We start from the raw sequence: 21142 nt of genomic DNA on the forward strand, positions 1-21142 counted from the left end.
AACTCCAAGAAACACAATTGGATCCCACAATCTCTTATATAACGTTTGTTGATCCAATACACGTTTTACGCATGATCACATGTTATTGACAGAAAAATGATGGTCCCTGACGATGTATCTGAAGAAAGAGCGACTATTCGAAAAAAGGACACTCGAACCAATAAAAGAGCAACTTGGAAAGGGCGGATGGACTAAACGTATGTCTTCGCCCCGTCCTAAGGTCTCTTCTAATTACACCAATATTTATTTTAAGTGTTCAAGACAAAGAGGTAATAGTAAGAGTAATTGAATTCTGAAAAAAATCGTGAGATGCTGAAGAGCAACTTGGAAAGGGCGGATGGACTAAACGTATGTCTTCGCCCCGCCCTAAGGTCTCTTCTAATTACACCAATATTTACTTTAAGTGTTCAAGACAAAGAGGTAATAGTAAGAATAATTGAATTCTGAAAAAAATCGGGAGATGCTGAAGATGGATTGAGAAGTTAAAATTAGTTGTATTTATAAAAATATAAAAAAATTAATCCCCTTACAAATGAACTATCTGTATGACCTTTGAGTTAAAGGATGAGCTAGCTAGCTATTTTTAATGTATGTACTACTCAAGTTAGAGAAGCTCCGGATGACAATGATTTTAGATGTTTAATATATTGTATCTCTTTATTATAAGTGTTAACCATCTCCTAAACATAACTAATCATCCAAATTGCTATGATTTTGTATGTATCAAAATAACCCAACTTAATAATTTAATAATGTGATGACCATTGAAGGAGAAGAATAATTAATAGTATTGACTTGGTCCCACCGAATGCTTCGCCCTCATCTTCGTTGACGCGTATGCAACGCTACACAACCATCAAACTATTTTTAACATTCCAATTCCAACTTCCCCAAAACATCATCATCATCATAAACATTGATTTTTCATGCATATCATATCACCAAAACTATATTATTAAATCAATAAATAATCAATTTATAAACTTTTCATTAATTAATTAATTTATTCCTCACTAACCCAAGATTATTTTAGAATAAAAATAGTATACAAAATTATATTATTTTAATTTAATATCTCTAGAAGATTATGTTTGAATGAATGTCTGAATTGTTGAACAAACAAACAATGGGTTGTCTTGAACTAAAATTAAACAGAATACCCTTTTCCATTTCTTTCCCAATTCTCTCTCTTTCTCTCATTTTTTCTATCTTCTTTTTCTCAGGTACATTTTCTCTCTTCTTTTCTTCTTCTACAATTATTGCAACATTTATGCATGAATCACTAAATCAATTGCATTCAAAATTAATTACAGGCTCTTCATTTTGCAGTTTAAAATGTGAAATTAAGTTTATAATTAAAAAATTGACACAACACTAATGTTATGATAAATTGGAATCATTTGCAGGAAAAAAATATTGCTTTTGTTTCATAATTTAGATCAAAGAAAGAAAAATATTGCTGTAGAATATGGGATATCTCAATTCAGTTTTGTCCTCTTCAAGTCAGGTTCATTCTATGGATGATGCACCTGTTAGCGGTGGTGGTCTCAGGTATTTTTATTGCCTTTTACAATTATCTAGTTGTGTTGATTTGCATGTTCATTACTTGTTTTGTTGTTGTTGATTTGCATGTTCATTGTGTTGTTGTTGATGTTGTTGTTTTTTTGTTGTTGTGAAAAATGGATTGTATTGTGACATAATTTGTTATGATTTGTATGTGTAGTCACAATGGAAAATTCAGCTATGGGTATGCTAGCTCGCCCGGCAAGAGATCTTCAATGGAAGATTTTTATGAGACAAGAATTGATGGTGTAGATGGTGAAATCGTTGGCCTTTTCGGAGTCTTTGATGGTATGGTTCCATATCTCTTTGATACTTGTGTGCTTATGCAGGGCCGTCTTTGAGAGCGGGCGAGCACACATGGCCCAAACTTTGTCTCGGTTAAATCGTATATAAATAGGCCTCATAAAATATTTATTACAGTTAAACCATGGTTCAATATAACTCTTGTTTCTTGTTTATAACTCTTTCAGGTCATGGTGGTATTCGTGCGGCTGAGTATGTTAAGAAAAACCTGTTTAGTAATTTGATCAGTCACCCGAAATTTATTTCTGACACCAAATCTGCAATATGTATGTTATCTATTTCCTACTGCTTATTGCAGCATGATCCATATGTTTTCTGATTTGCTAGATCTATATAATAATTCTTATTTTTTTTACAGCTGATGCATATAATCATACTGATTCGGAATATCTGAAATCAGAAAACAATCATCACAAAGATGCAGGATCTACTGCGTCTACCGCCATTCTCGTTGGTGATCGTTTGCTTGTTGCAAATGTTGGAGACTCCAGGGCCGTTATATGCAGGGGTGGTACTGGTAAGACTACTAGCTTCATATATTATTTACTTGATTTCCTTCCCCTAGAAGTAATCCAATGGTTGAAGATGACACACAAGACAAACCCCTCATTAGAGTTTTTTGGGGAGACCCTTACATTATCCTAATATTCTGAGCCAACCAATGTCTTTCCTAATCATTTTCATGCGGTTTCTCCTATATAAAAAAATCCTAACTATCATTACGTATGTAAAAATCAGTTAGACGCAGACCTTCCTATGTAGAATGATTACTCGACATATGCATCATGTATCATTTATGCATGTCTTTGTATAGCAAGTTCTATTGTGTTTGCAGCAATAGAATGGCTTCTAACCTTCCTATGTAGAATGAGTACTCAATATTTTCCTTCCAATTGTGGTTTCCTGTAGCATTTGCTGTTTCTCGAGATCATAAGCCAGACCAAACTGATGAGAGGCAAAGGATTGAAGATGCAGGAGGCTTTGTTATGTGGGCTGGTAAGATGACACAAACTAGATATTTTTTATTTATTTCAAATATTTTTTCTTGTTTATCGCAATTGATAAGCATAATTTTTACAGGAACTTGGAGAGTTGGAGGTGTTCTTGCTGTTTCTCGTGCATTTGGCGATAGACTCTTGAAGCAGTATGTTGTTGCTGATCCTGAAATCCAGGTATGTGTCTAGTCTACTGTGGTTGGTGACCTTAAATCTGATTAGTTTTGCTTCTATGTGTATTTATGTTGCATGATTGTGGTTTTGCAGGAAGAAAAAGTTGACAGTTCTCTCGAGTTTCTTATTCTGGCCAGTGATGGGCTATGGGACGTTGTCACAAACGAGGTTTGCAACAATAATCATTTCCTTCTTTTCCACTTCTCTCTAATGACTGTTATGAATTCACATCCGAACTACTTAAATTCCGATGAATTAAGCCCTGCTGAATAGAGTTGGACTGTGTTAAGTTTTAATAATGTCGTACTAAAAAGTTTTACTTTTCAAACTTATCTAAATTTTCAAGTATTCTTCAGGAAGCCGTTGCTATGATTAAACCACTTGAGGATGCAGAGGAGGCGGCAAAGAGACTGATGCAAGAAGCATATCAGAGAGGCAGCGCCGACAATATCACTTGTGTTGTTGTTCGTTTCTTGATGAACCAAGGCTCCTCTTCTCATACTAACTCCGTAATTAACCGTCCTTAGTTAGAGGGTTTGTGCATTGGTCAAGTGGTGGATATCCAAACATATGAAACTTAGGAAAAAAATCAGGTTATATCGGGAATTAACAAATTCAAACTCGTTTTTATTCTGTTAAATAGAGTTGTTGTCACTGTATCACTTACATAAGTTGTAGCTAGGAAAAAAAATTATGCGTGTAACAAGATTAGCCAGACATAAAATTACTACTACTGCATGTAAGCATGATTCTTTGTTGCCTATTTGATGTTTCTAGGGTTAGTTATCTTAGTCCGATGTAATGTATATGTGAATTATGGCTTGTATCATACTAATTATGAGAAACATGTATTGATGTATTTGTTTACTTGTAAATTGCAATATTAAACAATAAACACAGTTTAAGAATCTGTACTGGAAAATTTTACTTGTTCTGAAAATTTTGATACTAGACCGCAAAAAGAATTTTTCCTAGTAAAGTATCATAGTACATTTTAGATATGTGTGAGTCATGACAAAATACGCATTAAAAATCTGAGTTCATTTGTGATACATGTTATGATCATGCAAGGAATTAGGTGATGTTACTCCTACAGTAAAATTATTTTGGTTAAAGTGTGATCGTTGCCACTATGTCATGTCTACTTTCAAAAGACAAAAGACAACTGCTTCTATTTGTTCCAAACATGTATTGTTTGCTCAATTATCAGTAGAAATGCGGCCATGAGGATAGAATGATGAGCTTGCTCATCATTATATATTTCTTGAATTTGAACTAAAGATCTTGCTAATGAGGATTTGCTTTTAAAAAGAATCTAGGGATTTAAAGGATTTATTTAACTCTACCACAATTGAAATTACGGTTCAGAATCGTAATTGCAGCTGCATTATAAAGGTTTCAGAGTGCTTCATATCATTTTCACATTGGATTTCTTTTGATTCACAATGTTATCCATTCTTTTTTATTTATTCATATACTATTTTCAAATGAGTAGTTACAATGAATGAATGCATTAACTAGAAATACTTATGCTATTCTCTCCCATGGTTATGCATTTAAGAGAGACACTCTCTCCCATGGTTATGCATTTAAGAGAGACACTTAGGCTATGTTTGGGAGTTTGGAGGGGAAGGGAGGGGAATACTTTGAAAAATAGGAAGAATTGAGTGAAAAGAATAAAAGGATTTTGGATAGGAGGGTTTTGGAGGATTTGGTTTTATTCATAACACCAAAAACCCCCTAAAATGGGGGAACTCAAAAATTGTATTGAAGGAGGGTTTTGGAGGCTTACAAAAATTATCCAAATATCTTTTAGGTTGTTATACTATTTTGAAAATTAAAATTTTTGTAATGATAATGACTTTTTTATCATTATAAACAAAATCATTTTTTCAAAAAATGTTAAATATTTTTCTATATTTTTTTAAAAATTCGTTTTCAGAAGCCTTCCCCTCCCCTCCAAACTCCCAAACATAGCCTTAGATGATGGAAGTTTGCAATGCCTAGCTCAAGCCTGGAAAGCAAAAATTCTCAGTAAAATCCAGGCCTTATGCTGGAGATTGTTTCAGGACAGGTTGTCAACAAAATTGCAGCTAGCTAAGCGTGGAATTCTTGCAGATTCTCATAACCTCGTGCTAGCCATCTATTTTTAAGTCGTGCATTTAATAGATCGATCTGGCTGGATTCTTGCAATTGGAATATAATTTCCCAAGTGGAAGAAATTGATTCTATTTCCCAATATTTTGATCAGTCTGCTTCCTTGATCAACTTTATACTCCCTCCGATTTTTATAAGTCGTTTTGAAAAAAAAATTGTATTTAAATATAAGTCGCTTTATAATTATAATGCATAATTGATACTATTTTTTCTATTATATCCTTAAAGATTTATTATTCTCTCTCCTTTCAATTATGTAAATTTATCTTCCACATATCATTAATGAAGGATAATTTTGTAAAAATGTTCATAATTTCTCATTTTCATACAACAATTATTATTTTTCTTAACATGTGTGAAAAGTCCAAAACGACTTATAATAAAAAAACGGAGGTAGTATTACATGGCAACCCTTGGGCTGCAATCTGTTGGACTTTGTGGTCTTTGTTGGAATTAAACCCCAATTTTGAGGATAATTTGAATCAATCTTGATGAACAAGAATCAATCTTTTTGATTGATTTTACCTCTAGTTCTTTCACTCGAGTCAATCAACCACATCTTGGTTGCAAGATGATTCACGCTGCACAGAATTTGAGGAAAGAAAGATGAATTGAGAAAGAAACGAGAAATTAGGGTTTGGGAGAAAAGGGGAAGAAGAATTTTGCAGAGTTTTTCTCTTTGCCTTCAAAATTGAAATTTTATTCAACTTTTTCTACAGACTTTACAAATGACAATTTCTAAAGTTGAGATTGCGTACACTAAGCAATTTCTAACAAACTAACTAAAATATACAAAACAAGTCAAGGCTAGCTCATTCGACATTTCGACAACTTATTTTGACACACAAGGATTTCGACAACAACAGACTCTGTCGAATTACTTGCTTTGACACAAAGAATTACACTTTTAACATACCGCCTAATTCATTGTGTATAAGCTATCTACATTTATCATAATTCTCAATTTCTTGAACAGTTCAACCTGCAAACCCTTTGTCATAATGTGTGCAATTTGATTCTCAGTTATGCAGTGTTCCAAGTTCAGCTTTTCATTTACTACTTGCTCTCGAAGATAATGAAATATCATTTCAATGTGTTTGCTTCTTCCATGTGCTATCGGATTCTTTGCCAGATTGATAGCATAGATGCTGTCAATCTTCATGGTAATAGCTCCATGATTCTTCGTTGTAATCTCTTCGACCAAAGTCACCATCAATGTTGCTTGACGTGCACAAAAATAAGCAGATATGTACTCCACTTCACATGACGACAGTGCTACTATTGGTATTTTCTTGAGCTCCAAGCATCTGGAACACCTCTTAGTATAGACACATAATCAATTGTGGATATTCTATCCTCAGCATCACTACACCAACTCGAGCCGGTGTAACCCACTAGCTTGCATTCTTTTCCTTCATCAGTTACGGGAAACAAAATGACGTAGTCGAGAGTTCCTTTGAGATTCCTTAGTATCCTTTTCATTGTTGCGAGATGAGATACCTTTAGCTTCTGCATAAATCTACTCACTATACCTACACTGTATACTAAATCAGGCCTAGTCTGACAAAGATATCTTAATGATCCAATAGTCTTCTATACTAAGTTGGGTTGACATCATGTTCGTCTGAGTCTTTCGACAGTTGTGGTCTTCGTTCAATAGGTGTTAAAGTTACATTGCAGTCTTCCATCTCAAATCTTTTGAGTATTTCACTTGCATATCTTCTTTGATGCATCTTCAGGCCTCTACTACTCTTTTGAGTATGAAATGTTTCCAAGATCCGAAATTTCGAACTCCTTGTTAAGATCACCTTTGAAGTCTTCGAACTCTTTCTTGTACCTACCTGTTATTAACAAGTCATCAACATAGAGACACAATATAAGCAGCTCACTTCTGCTTCTTCTAATGTATACTTCTTGCTCAGCCGCGCACTTCATAAAATCCTTCTCTCTTAGAAAACTATCTACCTTCCTTTTCCAAGCTCTTGAAGCTTGTTTGAGTTCATACAGGGCTTTATGTAGCCTATATACCTTGCTTTCTTGGTCTTATTTCACAAACGCAATTGGTTGTGCAATATAAATTTCTTCATCTAATGGGTCATTTAGAAATTCACATTTCACATCCATCTGATACATATACCAGTTGTTCATGTTTGCTAGACCAACAACTAACCTGATTGTTTTAATTGTGGAAACTTGTGCAAAAATTTTGTTGAAGTCGATTCCTTTCTTCTGAAGAAATTCTTTCGCCATAAGTCTTGCCTTGTGTCCAGTTACTTCTCCTTTAGGATTCAACTGCACCTTGTATACCTACCTAATATCAATTGCCTTCTTGCCTTGTGGCAATTCGACTAGTTAACAAGTGTTGTTGACTTCAATGGACTTCAATGGACTTCAATTCCTCATTCATCGCTTGCATCCACTTTGAGTCCTTTAATACCTCAGTTACATTGACTGGCTCGAAATTTGCATAGGAAGCATAGTGTACGTTGAGTGCCTTTCAACATACTTATCACCATGTTCATGATGGTTCTACTCTTTCTTTCTACAGTTCCATTTGGTTGTTGAGTGTAAGATGGCACCACCTCATGCATAATCCCTTCTTTTTCACACAATGCATTAAAATATTTTGACACATATTCTTCACCACCATGAGTCCTCGGAGTCTTGAGCTTTCGACCACTTTGTCTCTCAACCATAGATTTAAACTGGGAAAATACCCCAATCACCTTACTTTTCTTTTTTATCAGGTATGTCCATAGTTTTCGAATGAAATCATCTATGATTTGACAAAGTATCTATTACCTCCAGCCAAGTCCACCTAGATAGGACCACACACATCATAATATATGACCTCGAGAATTGCCTTTGACTTAATTCCTGCATCCTTGTTGAAGCTATTCTTGTGTTGCTTTGCATGCACACATTCTTCACACATTTCACTTGGAATGTCAATTTTTGGTAATCCTAAAACCATATTTCCTCTTTTCAGATTTTTGATGTCATTGAAGTTGAGATGACCAAGTCTGTAGTGCCATAGCCATTCATTTCTGCTATATGCAGTTTCTAGACACATGTTCTCCATCACATTAAGTTCAATCTTGAAGGTTCTTTTATGAGACATAGGTTCCTTCAAGATTAATCTACCACGTGAGTCTAGAACTTTCATCATCTTATCTTTGATATTTTTCTCGATCAATTGTCCTATGCTGAGCAAATTTCTTTTCATGTATGGTATATATAATACATTGGAAATTATTGACCTTTTGCTATCTTTCCTGAACACCACCAACAACAGCTAGGGTGTTGTCATTTTCAAAATTCACATTGTTCTTCATTGAGGGACTAATGCTGACAAACCAATCTTTCCTACCAGTCATGTGTGATGAGCATCCCGAGTCTAAGTACCATTGGTCTTTGAACTTTTTTTCATCTCTTATTGTGACCATCAACAACATTTTTTCTTTTTTATGTTTTGTAAGCCTTGCATCATTTAATTGATTCTTTTGTTTAATAGGATAATCACTTGAATAGTGACCATAGTTATTACAATTTTAACACTGAATGTGACTCTTATCAGGTTTCCTTCCACCACCTATTCCTCTACCTGCAGCTAGGGGTGGAAATAGGTTGGGTCGAGCTAGGCTTTGCCAAGCCTAAGCCTGGCCTGTCAAAAAAACCGAAGCCTAAGTCTGGCCTGTAGCCTGTCGTAGGCTTGTTTTTTAGGCCTGAGCCTGGCCTTTTCGAAGGCCTGTTTAGCCTATTAGCCTACGTAAAAGCCTATTTGTTTTAGATATATATAAATAAGCAATTAAAATAATGTTTAAATAGACTAACTTATTTTAACTTACCTATTAGCATAAGTTCTAGGAGACAATTTGTTTAAGAGAACTTATGAAAACAATGTTCATATGGTGTTTTCATCTTATTTTTACAAATTCTTCAAGATAACTAAGTTTTTCTTCTATGTATTTTGATTTAAAGTACAAAACATAACATAATGATCATAAAAAAAGTATTCATATTTATTTAAATAGGCTGGCCTGATAGGCTTAAAAGGCTTTTTTTAGGGCCTGAGGCCTAGCCTTTTTAACTAAATTGGCTTATAAAGAAGCCTAGGCCTTTTCTATTTAAAAATAATGTGTGGCCTGGCCTGAGCCTATATAGGCTAGCCTGTAGGCCCCTGTTATCGGCCTGGCCTATTTCCACCCCTACTTGCAGCACCACCTCTATAGATGTTCTGGTTTGAGGTTTCCTTTAGTTCTATGAGTTTCCCTCTTCCTGGTTTCCTTTACCATTCAAATTATTGTAGCCTCCAATACTTTTGTTGTCGAACCACTTTCCTTTGCCTTTCTTTTCTTTTGCTGATTGTGCCTGTAGAGCTACGTCGCTTTTCGACTTACTTGCAGATCTTTAAGCCATTCTTTGTTCGTGAGATTCAAGTGTTCCTTGAAGCTCTTCCTTTGTCAATGTTGACAATCAATTATTCTATGACTACTACCATGTGATCTAACTTCAGAGCCAATGACCTCAAGTTCTTTGCAACAACTGATCTTGATGTCAACGTTTCTCTATAAATCTTGATTTGATTCACCAGTTTTGTAACCCTAGTGAAGAAATCGATTATTCTTTCACTTTCTTCCATCTGAAGCAATTCATACGCTCTTTTGTGTGTTTGTAACCATACCTCTTTCACCGTCTTTGTGCCTCCAAATGATTTTTTCAGAATATGTCATGCTTCTTTCGTTGTTTCTATATCACTAAGCTTTTGAAAGTTATCTGGATTAACACATTGATGAATTATAAAGAGAGCTTTATAATCTTTCTTCTTCAATTCTTTATGTGCAGTCTTTTGTTCATCTATAGCATCTTCTCCAATTGGAGTTACTCTTTCTTTCATAAGATCACAAAGATCTCAATATCAGAAAACGACCTTAATCTGCTTACATCAATTCTCATAGTCGTTATCTTTCAGAATTGGAAGACTCGTTGGAAAATCCCCGTTTGGATGATTCACCGCACTTTGCTTCCCAAGAATGACACAACCAGACTCTGATACCAAATGTTGGAATTAAACCCCAGTCTTGAGGATAATTCGAATCAATATTGATGAACAAGAATCAATCTTTCTAATTGATTTCATGTGTATTTCGTCACTCTTCACTCGAGTGTATCAACCATACCTTGGTTTCAAGATGATTCACACCGCACTTAAATTTGATAAAGAAGAATGATGAATTGGGGAAGAAAGGAGAAATTAGGGTTTGAGAGAAAAGGGAAAGAAGAAGAAGAATTATGCAGATTTTTTCTCTCTGCCTTTAAAATTGAATTTTTATTCAACTTTTTCTCCACACTTTACAAATGATAGGGTACTTCCCTATTTATAGTTGAGATTGCGTCCATCAAGCAATCTCTAACAAACTAACTAAAACATACACACACAAAATGCCAAGTCTAATTTTGTTGAGACTAACTCCTTCGACATTTCGACAGTTTACTTCGACACATAAGGATTTCGACAATAAAAGACTCTGTCGAATTACTTACTTTGACACAAAGAATTACGCTTTCAACAGTCTTGCAGGAACAACATCCTCTTCAGTGGAGATTCCTTGGCCAATTGGGACCTAATTGGTAAATTCAATCTTATATTTTTGAAGTGGCATCAAGGTAACTATTCAAATTTCTTATCTCTCAATTGGGAAGTCTGTTTTATTGACCCACGGGTAGGTGTTTAGCCTTCAAATTCTTGGTGTAATTGGGTGCTCTTGTTCGTCGCCTTTAGCGTTTTTTTACTTCTATTCTATCATGATTTTAGTACACCTCATGCTCTTTTTAAATACAATTGCGTGTTTAAAAAAATGTCATATTAGATGTGCAAAGAAAAATCTATGTCATGAGACTCATCTCTTACAATCTTTTAATAATTAATTTTATAACCTTTTAATTTCGTCATTCAAACATCCAAATATCCAACCAAATCTTTTTGGTCAATGAGTATCAAAATGGATTAAACACTAGTTCTAGTTTCTGTGTTCGATATTTTATAATATTCACCACGATATTACTTGTGACGACTTGATACACTTGTCAGGCCGTCTATCAATAATCAAGAGTAATCGTCACAAATGCATAAATACAATTGACATCAATATCTTTAGACTCGTTCTTTAAAGGAGAGATTAGACCATAACCACCCAATCAACCATGTATCACGAGTGAGGCATATGTCAGAACCCATCCAATTTCTTCTAAGTCGAACTTCTGAAGATATTTTAAATTATAAATTATTATAAAATCAAGTAATAAAAAACTTCAAATTATTAAAACAAATTAAAACACATTACTTACTATTTCATGTCACAATCTACAAGCAATGTGATGCTCTTATTATTTTACGGGAGGCATGTCATATAATTGTTCTTGCTCCTGATGTGCGAGATACTCCTCCTAATATACACCTTCCTGTCGAGCCTTAAAACTTCTCCGTCTGAAAAAAAATTAAACCCTACAATTGCGCACTTGTGACCACACCGATGAAAAATAATACTTAAAAGTCAGAAGAAATAAAATAGAAAAAACTTTGTACCATAAAACTTAATTGATATTTTTTCGATGAAGATATATACTAACTAAAAAACTCATGTTAAAATCTTACATTGAAGATCTTAAACAAACCACGAAAAAGAAAAACTTACTCTTAACTTATCATGAACAATTATTTATCGGAAAGGCTATGCTGAAGTTTCTGAGGACAAATAACAATTCAAAAAACAAAAAATTGTTTCAAGTTTTTTTCAGATGCATATTGTAATGAGGTTTTCTCAATTCTAAATATTTTAGAAAAATAAAAAGAAAAGTGGAAATGTATATATAAAAGATGTGCATGTAATGAAGGAATTAAATACATATTATAGAGACATGAAGGACTCAGAAAACATTTTATCGTCAAGGCAATTTTTGCTCTTACGCACGAGAGTGAACCAAAGTGTTATATCATCATTGTCCTCATCTCCATCTTATTAATCACAACAACAAAAAATTAATTGAGGAACATTAATGCAAACAAAACTTCTTTTAAAGAGCTTGCACCAATGGAAAGTGTTCAATCCATGCAAAGCTTAATTTGTATGAAGTAAAATTTAATTAGTTCTCTATATATATAGTTTTTGGTTGATAACATTTGCTTGTAAGAAGAACAAACTTGCAAGGGATGTCAACCATCAGGTAGATTAGTTATAAAATGTATAATTCATGCCTTGCTTGTCAAGTTATGTACAAGGCAAGAAACTGTTTATATTATATCTATTTATCAACTTCATATAATATTTGATGATTTTTTAATAAGTCAAATGAATAAGCTGGCAGGGCATAAACTATATCAGTCTCCAATTTCAAGCACTTTTTTTGTTAATAATACTAATTATGCATACAGTTTTGGAATGTGTAAGTTTATGATATTATCTAAGCTTCTTTTTTTATTTATTATAAAACTTCGAGTATTTTATTTTTTAAAATATCCTTGGGTCTCACGTAAACTATACTTCTAAATACAAATTGTTTTGGAAATTTAACTTATGTTTAATTGATTAAAAATAAGTTTAATAGACAACTCAAATGAAACTAAAAATGACAAAGTAAATCTTTTTAATAAACAATACTACATATAACATATTTTATAACAACGATTTCACTTCACGTATGAGAAATTGAAGTAAAATATTTGTATGCCCCGTGTTTTCTTTTCTTTCTAAAAACAATTTGTTCCGTCGTTTTAGTCGAAAACCGAGGGATAAACTAATTGAGAGTAAATGCTTCGAATTCCAATAATTTCAATTTACATTTGTATTTCATTAAAAGTGGTGTCTTCCTGCATATTTTATTTTTAATCTAAAAATAAGTCACTTTTCATCTCGGTTATGTTTTGCAACCTTAATTTACGTTTTTATTTCATTAAAAGTGGCGTCTTCCTGCATATTTTATTTTAAATTTAAAAATAAATCATTTTTCATCTCGATTATGTTTTGCATGTGTGTGTGTTCAGTTTCACTTGCCTAAAACAATACACATAAAACCTTAATGAAGAGCCATAAATAACCATTAATGAATATGAGATGAATGGTGAGTTACAAGATGCTCGAAAATCAATGATTAGTGTAAGTTTCTTCAAATATAACATAATTGTTCATATAATTAATTTGTAAATCAATTTAAAATTATATGTTCAATTAGGGTTCCGCGAAATAAACAAACTACTCCCTCCATTTCTATTTATAAGCAAATTTTAACTTTTTACATTCATTGAATAATTGGTGTATCTAACCTATATGTAGTTTAAATACATCATTTATTCAATGAACTAAAAAGGTCAAAAATTTGTTTATAAATAGAAATGGAGAGAATTAGATATAACAAACTCAATTGTGTTTTATCCATCGGTTAAATATCAAAATCGAGGGGAAAGATGTTTTTGACATTTAAAAATTTCAAAAAGGATCTACATGAGGATTGTAACACCCCTTTTCTAAACCCCAAATATCTATAAAATAAGAAAACAAATGTACCTGGAAAAGACGCATGTGCCCTTGCTGCTTTTGTCAACACCTATTAAATTTTGCTTATTTGTTGTCTTTTCTCAATTTTTTGTCACATTTTATTATTATTATATTAGGGTGATTATTTTATATAAGGCCTAAACTGATTTTTTTACACATTTGCAAACTTTTTCTCTCTCTTTTTTCCTCAGTCCCTCTAAAAAAAATTTCCTGTGAGTTTTCTTTCTCTCTTTGCTTGCTACATCTCTCACACTCTTTGTTACTTTCTTCTTCCTTTTTATCTAAACTGGATTTAATACTTCATTTTCACTCCTCTTTTTATCTTCATCAATGTTTTGTGATTTCTTTTTCATTTTAATTTTTTGTTTTTTCAGGTTACTGATCTATACGAAGATGAAAACTGATTTTGAAGTTTTTTGTTTTCCAGGTTGTAGATCTATATGAAGATGATAAAAATGATTTTAAAGTGTAAGTAACAACATATAAGTTTCCTCTGTTCCATAATTTTCACTTCTTTTATTTTTACATGTTGTAGATCTATCAAAACAAAGACGAATCCGGGTACTAAAACAACAACGACAATATGTGTGACAATATAAATTATGGTTAGTAATTTATAGATATTTTTTTCAGATATGTTATTTTTACACCAGATCTATTATTTTTATACATGTTATTTTCAGATGTGTTATTTTTATATCATATATATAACAATTTGTGTATTCTTTGGATAGTATAGATCTTCAATTTCTATTTTTGAGAACAGTGACAAACCCCAATTTTTAAAAATCTTTTTAACATCTTTTCCATTTGTTTTTGTTTTATTTTCAGGTTCTACATCTTCATATAGGAAAACAAAAAGTTAAACATATGGACAATTTCTTAACATTTTTTTTTCACTTCTTTTTATTTTTATTAATTTTTCTCTCTTTAGAATTTGTCATATATTTTTAAAATTTTATAATTATGAAGTAGTGTATCTATTTTTGTAATGTTTCTAAACATTGAAATTAAAAAAAAAAACTATTATTTATTTTAATTTAATATTTTTTATCATCATTATTATAATTATTGTTGATATTATTGGCATCATCATTAGAAAAAATCAAAATAATAATTTTATTTTTCTCAAAGAGATTGAAGTTAGATAAAAAAATTTATATAAGAAGAAGAAAAGAAAATTTATGGAGAGAGGATATATTCAAAGTGGTTTCATTGAGAAATGAAAGGAATAGAAATTTCAAACAGATGGTACTGTTATCATATCAGTTGGATAGATTCATAGTGTTGTCATAATAGTATTTTTGAAAGTTTAGATAAATTATTTTAATCTATTTTAATTTGTAAATTGTGTCATTAACTATCAATGGATGAAATTGAAGACTATCAACCTATTATTGTTTTTTTTTTAAATATGAGCTTTTCCAATAAAAAAATTATTACCATAAACATTTTAGAGTTTATTTGTTAATTTAGAATTAATGAAAAAAAATATTTGTTGATAAATGTTCTGGGAAAGAATGAGATTTTGGTGAGATAGAGAGAAAGATGGGGAGAGAGAAAGAATGAAAGGAAAAGGAAAATTTGAGAGAAAGACTGATAGTTGACAACTGAGAATTTGTGGCAGGAGGTTTGGCAGAAGAAAGAGAATATGAGAGAGAGAAAATTAATTGCAGTTTAATACCATATCACTCATGAGAAAATTAATTGCAGTTTAATACCATATCACTCATTCATTGCATATAGAAAAATGTGATATTAATATTATTAAAAATTTAATACTATGAGTTATAATTGTAATGATAACTTGAATCACCCTACATTAGTGGAATAGAAAAGACCAATAAAAATTAATTAATATTTATTTTTAATAATGGTTTAAAATAATAAATATGTCATATATATTTGATGTCATTATCAAAACTAAATAATTTAAAATGAAAGTTATGATAATATGAAGGAAAAAAATTATATGAAAAATTTTTATATCAAAATTTATGATAATATGAAAATATTTGATAAATATTATAAATATTTGATAATATGATAAATATCATGACAAAAAATATGATATTTGATAAATTATTTATAGAAAAATTTATAATAATATACAAATTTTGGATATCATGAGACTAAGTAACAAGCATCACTATTAGACTAAAATTCTGTCATGAATTGATTTTATTTTATATTTCTCTTTGCTTAGACATGCCATTTCTTAATCATTTAATAAATCCATCTTCAACTTGATTTTGAAAACATAAATGAGACTAAAAGCTGCAACACTATTAGACTAAAATTCAAGTTACAATTGTTTATATTTTATATTTTTCTATGATTAGACATTTGCTTTTGCCTATTAGACCATTTACAATGGGGGTGTTGAAAAAATTATTCAATAGTTGAATAGATGCAATGAGGTGTTGAATAAAGAGTTGAAAGTGATGTGGATTAATATGTGTTGAAAACATTCAACATGTTGAATGAGAAAGTGTGGGCCCACATATATTTCTTTGCAACATTTTATTGGTTGTTGTGATTGTTTAAAATGGTGGGATTGGGTGTTGAATTTTATTAAACAAAATCATTGTAGTGAGCAAAAATTAAATGAATGTTGAATTATTATGTGGAAGAAAGAGAAGGTGATGTGGAGAATAAAAAGTGAAAAAAGAGGGTGTTGAATATGCAAACCATTGTACATAGTCTTATGTTGCATAAGACAATTGTGTTTACAAACAACCCTTTCATGTGTCACATCCATCGATACTTGGACCTAAAATATACACAATGATGAATTCTTCCTGCACAAAACAACAGCTTATACATTGTCCAATCTTAGCCTAATACTTTGTATTTGCAAATGTATTTTATAGTCTATTTCCATATAATTTGACTGATTTTTGGTACATTAGTGGTCTGTTTTATTTTCAAATTCAAATTTGAACTTTTCGCAGAAAAATTCAAACTATGAATTTATTTCCATCTTTCTTTTTTATTTATTAAATTTTAATTTTAATTATTATTACAACTCTGCCAATAAAAAGAAAATATTTTTTTTTCTATTTTTCCCAATTTTTTTTTTATAAAATATGTGTTTAAATGTTATGGGAAAAAAATATTCATAAAGGATATTAATGGAAAAAAATATTTATTGATATTGGATACATTTAAGTGTCATTAATTTGTCATTTTCTTTTAATACTAATATAATTTTGATGATGAATATATAGTCAAAGCCACCCAAAAAACCAGAGAAAGAAAGTGAAGAAGTAGTGGAAATATTTAAATATTGATTATGTATTTATTAGAAGAGATATATACATACACTAAAATCAAATGTTAATAATAATGGAAAAGAAAACATATAGGAGAAGTTGTTTGGGTGATGGTGATGATGAGTGGAAAAAAAAGGAATGAAAGAGAAAATTATGAGACAGAGAATGGTGGTGGCGTCTCAAGAAGAAGAAGAGCAACATTTTCAGTTATCATTTTGGTCTAAACAAATAATTCCATTTTTTTTAAGTTTAATTAATATAATAGTTATCTATTTTTTTAAAGTTTAAAAAATTAAATGATTGTAAGAATGAAACAAACTGATTTGATATATGATATGTGTTGTCATAAAAAGCACATTTTTCTATAATTTACAAGTCACGTTCTTCCTTTAGTAAGACTACTAATAAACTAAATATTAAAAAACACCCCTATCCCACATCCTATTCCACATAATCAATTAAGAAAAAAACACAACCAATAAAGTTTTTTGTACTGAAACACAACTTCAAAGTAGTCATTTTTCTTTATATTAGTTTATCCAATTACAATCAAATCAAAATAGTCATTTCTCTTTACATTAGAAACACAACTTCAAAGTTTCTAATTGATAATAACTATGATACCTGTTTGGAGACTACACACAAATAACATTTTTTTTTTATATTTAAAATCAATGTGGGACATGTCTCCAAAATTTCTTCTATTTGCATGATAAATTTATAGTATTATCTTCTATATATACTATTTAGGGTAAGAGAAAAAATATAGTAACTCCTTTATTTTTTGTTAAACATTATTTAAGGTAATTTAAAATAATTTATTATTGAATTTTAAATAAATAAATTTATTTATTTATAAACACTGTAACACTTTATAATAAACGGAACAAATTTACTATTGATTTAAATATTTTTATAAATAATATAAAAAATAAAAATAATGACAAAACAAAAATAAAATTTATGTATGGAAAATATATATTCTTGATCCAAATATAACACTTTAGTATGTACATAATATATTTTTATTAATATCACATTTGACTTTTTCTTATATGACCTTTTTTTTTAATACATATCACATTTAGGTTTTTTTTATATGATTTAACGTAACTTTATTATATTTTTAAATAAATTTTTAAATTATTTATATTAACTTTTTCATTGTAATATATAAGATTTTGTTTGGCAAACCCTTTTTATATACGAGAAAATTTTTACTATTAATTCAAAAAATTAAAATTTATATACGGGAATAAATTTACTATAGATTCCAATAATTTTATAAAGAATGTCAAAAAAATATATTTACATACAAGAAATAAATACCGGAAAACATATTTTCATATATAGAAAAATAATATTTATTGTTCAAATAAAAAAAATCTTTTTAAAATTTTTAGGAATTATTCAAGGTGGCCGACAAAAACCTAAATATTACTGTAGTGGTTTATAACAAACTCCTATATTATATTGGAACAAATTTAGTATTTTTAATTTGAACTTATATATTAATCTTAGACTTCTTTTTTATCTTTTTTTATAATTTATTTTAATTTTTTCTATTATTTATGAATTTCATATTCTAACTGGTAACATAAAACCGGTCCACACCAGAACCCGTGCCTCCGCACGGGTTTCACACTAGTTGCATATATAATAACAGAGTAATAAGCATATAACAAAAGGGTGTCACATGTCGTTTCCAAAACAATTAAAAATCAGAACAAAACATTCAAGCATTGCACATGATGATGTTTATAACACATTTGAAATCTTCATGTTTTCGATAATATGAAAACGCAACGGAATAATAATTACAATCAATCATTTTCAATGAATATATCCCATACTATATTCATCTACCAATTCAAAATAACATAATCAAACTATGCTATATGAAATTCAAATAACTAAGCAACATTTCCTTCAACAAACATATCCAAATTATCATACTAATATGAATAAGATAACAATATCCAAACATTAAAAAACATGATTTCAAATAAACCCCCAAGTGTTACATGACCAGAGCATTTGACTCACTACCTACTCAAAACGATAAACCAAAATCTCCTCGGCTAAATCCTCGGACAAGCTCACTACTCGTCGGAACCTACATGATGTCACAAGGAACATCATTCAAACAGAAGGGTGAGAATTCACATCATAATGAATACATAATATATGTACAATGAACATAGCATACAATCGCATTATCATTCTCCACACTTCATAAATGGAATAAGTTCCGCAATTATTACACACACAAATAAGATTACCATACAAGCAACCACATCAATTCAAACAATCACATAACACATAATGCAACTCAGATGCAATTAATGTGACTTAATGCATGTGGTACCATGTGAGTAACAAGCTCACCGATTCCGATCGAAACCATAGCCACGCTTTAGATCCAGACAAGATCAAAGCCCTACAAAAATATGAACCTTTAGTTCACCGCTTCCGAACCACAAAGGAACAAAGCCACGCCTATGTTTCCACCCAAGGATCAAAGTCACCGTTGTGAATCCGAAGTTTCACCGCTTATATTTCAAAGCCACCATGAATGCATGTACAATTATCACCAAAACATATGCAATTAAGATTATCCATACAATCTTAACATACCGCATACCACACTAATTCACACATTGAATTATCCATAAATTGTACAAAATACATCAAGTATCCATTCACAACAAATGCATCTAAAATAGCATATATTTCTCCACACAATTTTCACGAATATCACCTCACATAACACGTCAACAAATGTTATCCACAATTCACAAATCCACAACGCATATATACATAATTACATGTTATTTACACACAAACATCATAATTAAACCATCAAACGCTAACCAAGTCTATCCTATCATATAGATTATCACATTAGCTTCCTAAAGCTTCGAACGACACAAGAAAAGGAGTTACGGATCAAAAGTTATGAACATTATAATTTTTTTGCAAAATAGGACATTTTCACCCGGCGAAAGGAATGGCTCGCCCGACGCTCCAAGTCAGTAACTTGGTCACAATAAAACCTTGCTCGCCTGCTGACTCGCTCGGAGAACGCTCTCCCCGGCAGAAGAAATCCTGCGCCCGGCGGAAGACGCCGGAACAACAAAATTCTGTGCGTTTTCAGCACCTTCAACACCAAACCAAATCCAATTTTTGCCAACCAAAACTCATCCAAACCACAATTTAACACACATAAAAGGTTCCTAAACATGTTCCTAACCATGGTTTCACATACAAACATCATCAAACATGATTAATAGCACAAATCCCATGAATTCAACATAAACCCTAACATGTGAAAATCTATGAAATTGAGGGATGAAATACCTATATATATATATATATATATATATATATATATATATATATATAATCAAGATAATGGAGTTCTCCCCGTTACCTCTAATCAAATTCCTTCTTCTTCTAGATTCTCAAATCCTCTTCTTGTAACATCCGTAATTTTCCTTAAATTAATTTAATTGGAATTTAAATTATTTTATTGGAATTATTTGGCATTTCTCTGAAAATTATGGAAAATAATAGAATTGGGCCGAGGTAGTGTTTAGTAAAAGGAGGGGTGTTAGTCATGAGGCCTTTTACTAAAATTATGTTGTTTTTCATAAAAGAAGGAAAAGAGGAAAATTGGAAATAGAACGAGAAAAGAGCAAAAGAGGAGAAGAGAGCAAGAACGTGAAAGTGCAGAAGCAGAGAAAGAGGAAGAATTCAAGAATTTGGCTAAGGTAAGGGGGACTTATCTGATTAGCATCTATTATCGGGTTAGGGGTTGATAGCATAGAATAGATGTGGAATTCGTATCAATTGAGTCATATGATAGGTTTAGGGATTGAGTCAGATTGTGTGATGTTTAATCCCTTTGTTGAATCCATGATGTGTGTGATATTATGGTCTTAATTGATGCTTAATTAGTGTATTCTGATGTGCATTTTGTGTTGTATGTGTGATCCATTTCCTGAAATTCGTGCTGGTATGATTTGAGGGCAATTGGGATGTGCAGAATGTTGTTTTCTACGATTTGGGATTCTGGAATTTACCGGTTCGCGCCGCGTCCCTGTGTTGGCGCCGCGAACGG

General features: G+C 31.2%; 1 protein-coding gene and 1 long non-coding RNA gene across 2 annotated transcripts; both read left to right on the top strand.

Annotated features, from left to right (window-relative positions):
* The first annotated feature begins 1067 nt into the window (after window positions 1-1067).
* LOC131660703 (probable protein phosphatase 2C 59) lies at window positions 1068-3943 on the top strand. The gene is made up of 9 exons (XM_058929999.1): window positions 1068-1223; window positions 1407-1551; window positions 1724-1851; window positions 2034-2132; window positions 2225-2383; window positions 2776-2862; window positions 2947-3038; window positions 3129-3203; window positions 3392-3943. Exons 2-9 carry the CDS (start codon window positions 1469-1471, stop codon window positions 3560-3562), a joined length of 894 nt encoding a protein of 297 aa, XP_058785982.1. The 5' UTR covers window positions 1068-1223; window positions 1407-1468; the 3' UTR covers window positions 3563-3943.
* A 9975-nt stretch (window positions 3944-13918) lies between these two features.
* On the top strand, window positions 13919-14783 carry LOC131655188 (uncharacterized). Its single transcript, XR_009299677.1, has 3 exons — window positions 13919-13956; window positions 14172-14349; window positions 14576-14783. It is a non-coding gene; the product is annotated as an uncharacterized LOC131655188 (long non-coding RNA).
* The last annotated feature ends 6359 nt before the right edge of the window (window positions 14784-21142 follow it).

The sequence above is a fragment of the Vicia villosa genome, linkage group LG3, assembly GCF_029867415.1.
Source record: "Vicia villosa cultivar HV-30 ecotype Madison, WI linkage group LG3, Vvil1.0, whole genome shotgun sequence".
Lineage (NCBI taxonomy): Eukaryota > Viridiplantae > Streptophyta > Magnoliopsida > Fabales > Fabaceae > Vicia > Vicia villosa.

What these genes read in the sequence shown, in the direction of transcription:
- LOC131660703 (XM_058929999.1), top strand. Translation starts at nt 1,469, where the DNA reads ATGGGATATCTCAATTCAGTTTTGTCCTCTTCAAGTCAGGTTCATTCT. An exon ending in TGACACCAAATCTGCAATAT is followed by an intron (nt 2,133 to 2,224) that starts GTATGTTATCTA and finishes TTTTTTTTACAG; the next exon opens with CTGATGCATATAATCATACT. An exon ending in TTGCTGATCCTGAAATCCAG is followed by an intron (nt 3,039 to 3,128) that starts GTATGTGTCTAG and finishes GTGGTTTTGCAG; the next exon opens with GAAGAAAAAGTTGACAGTTC.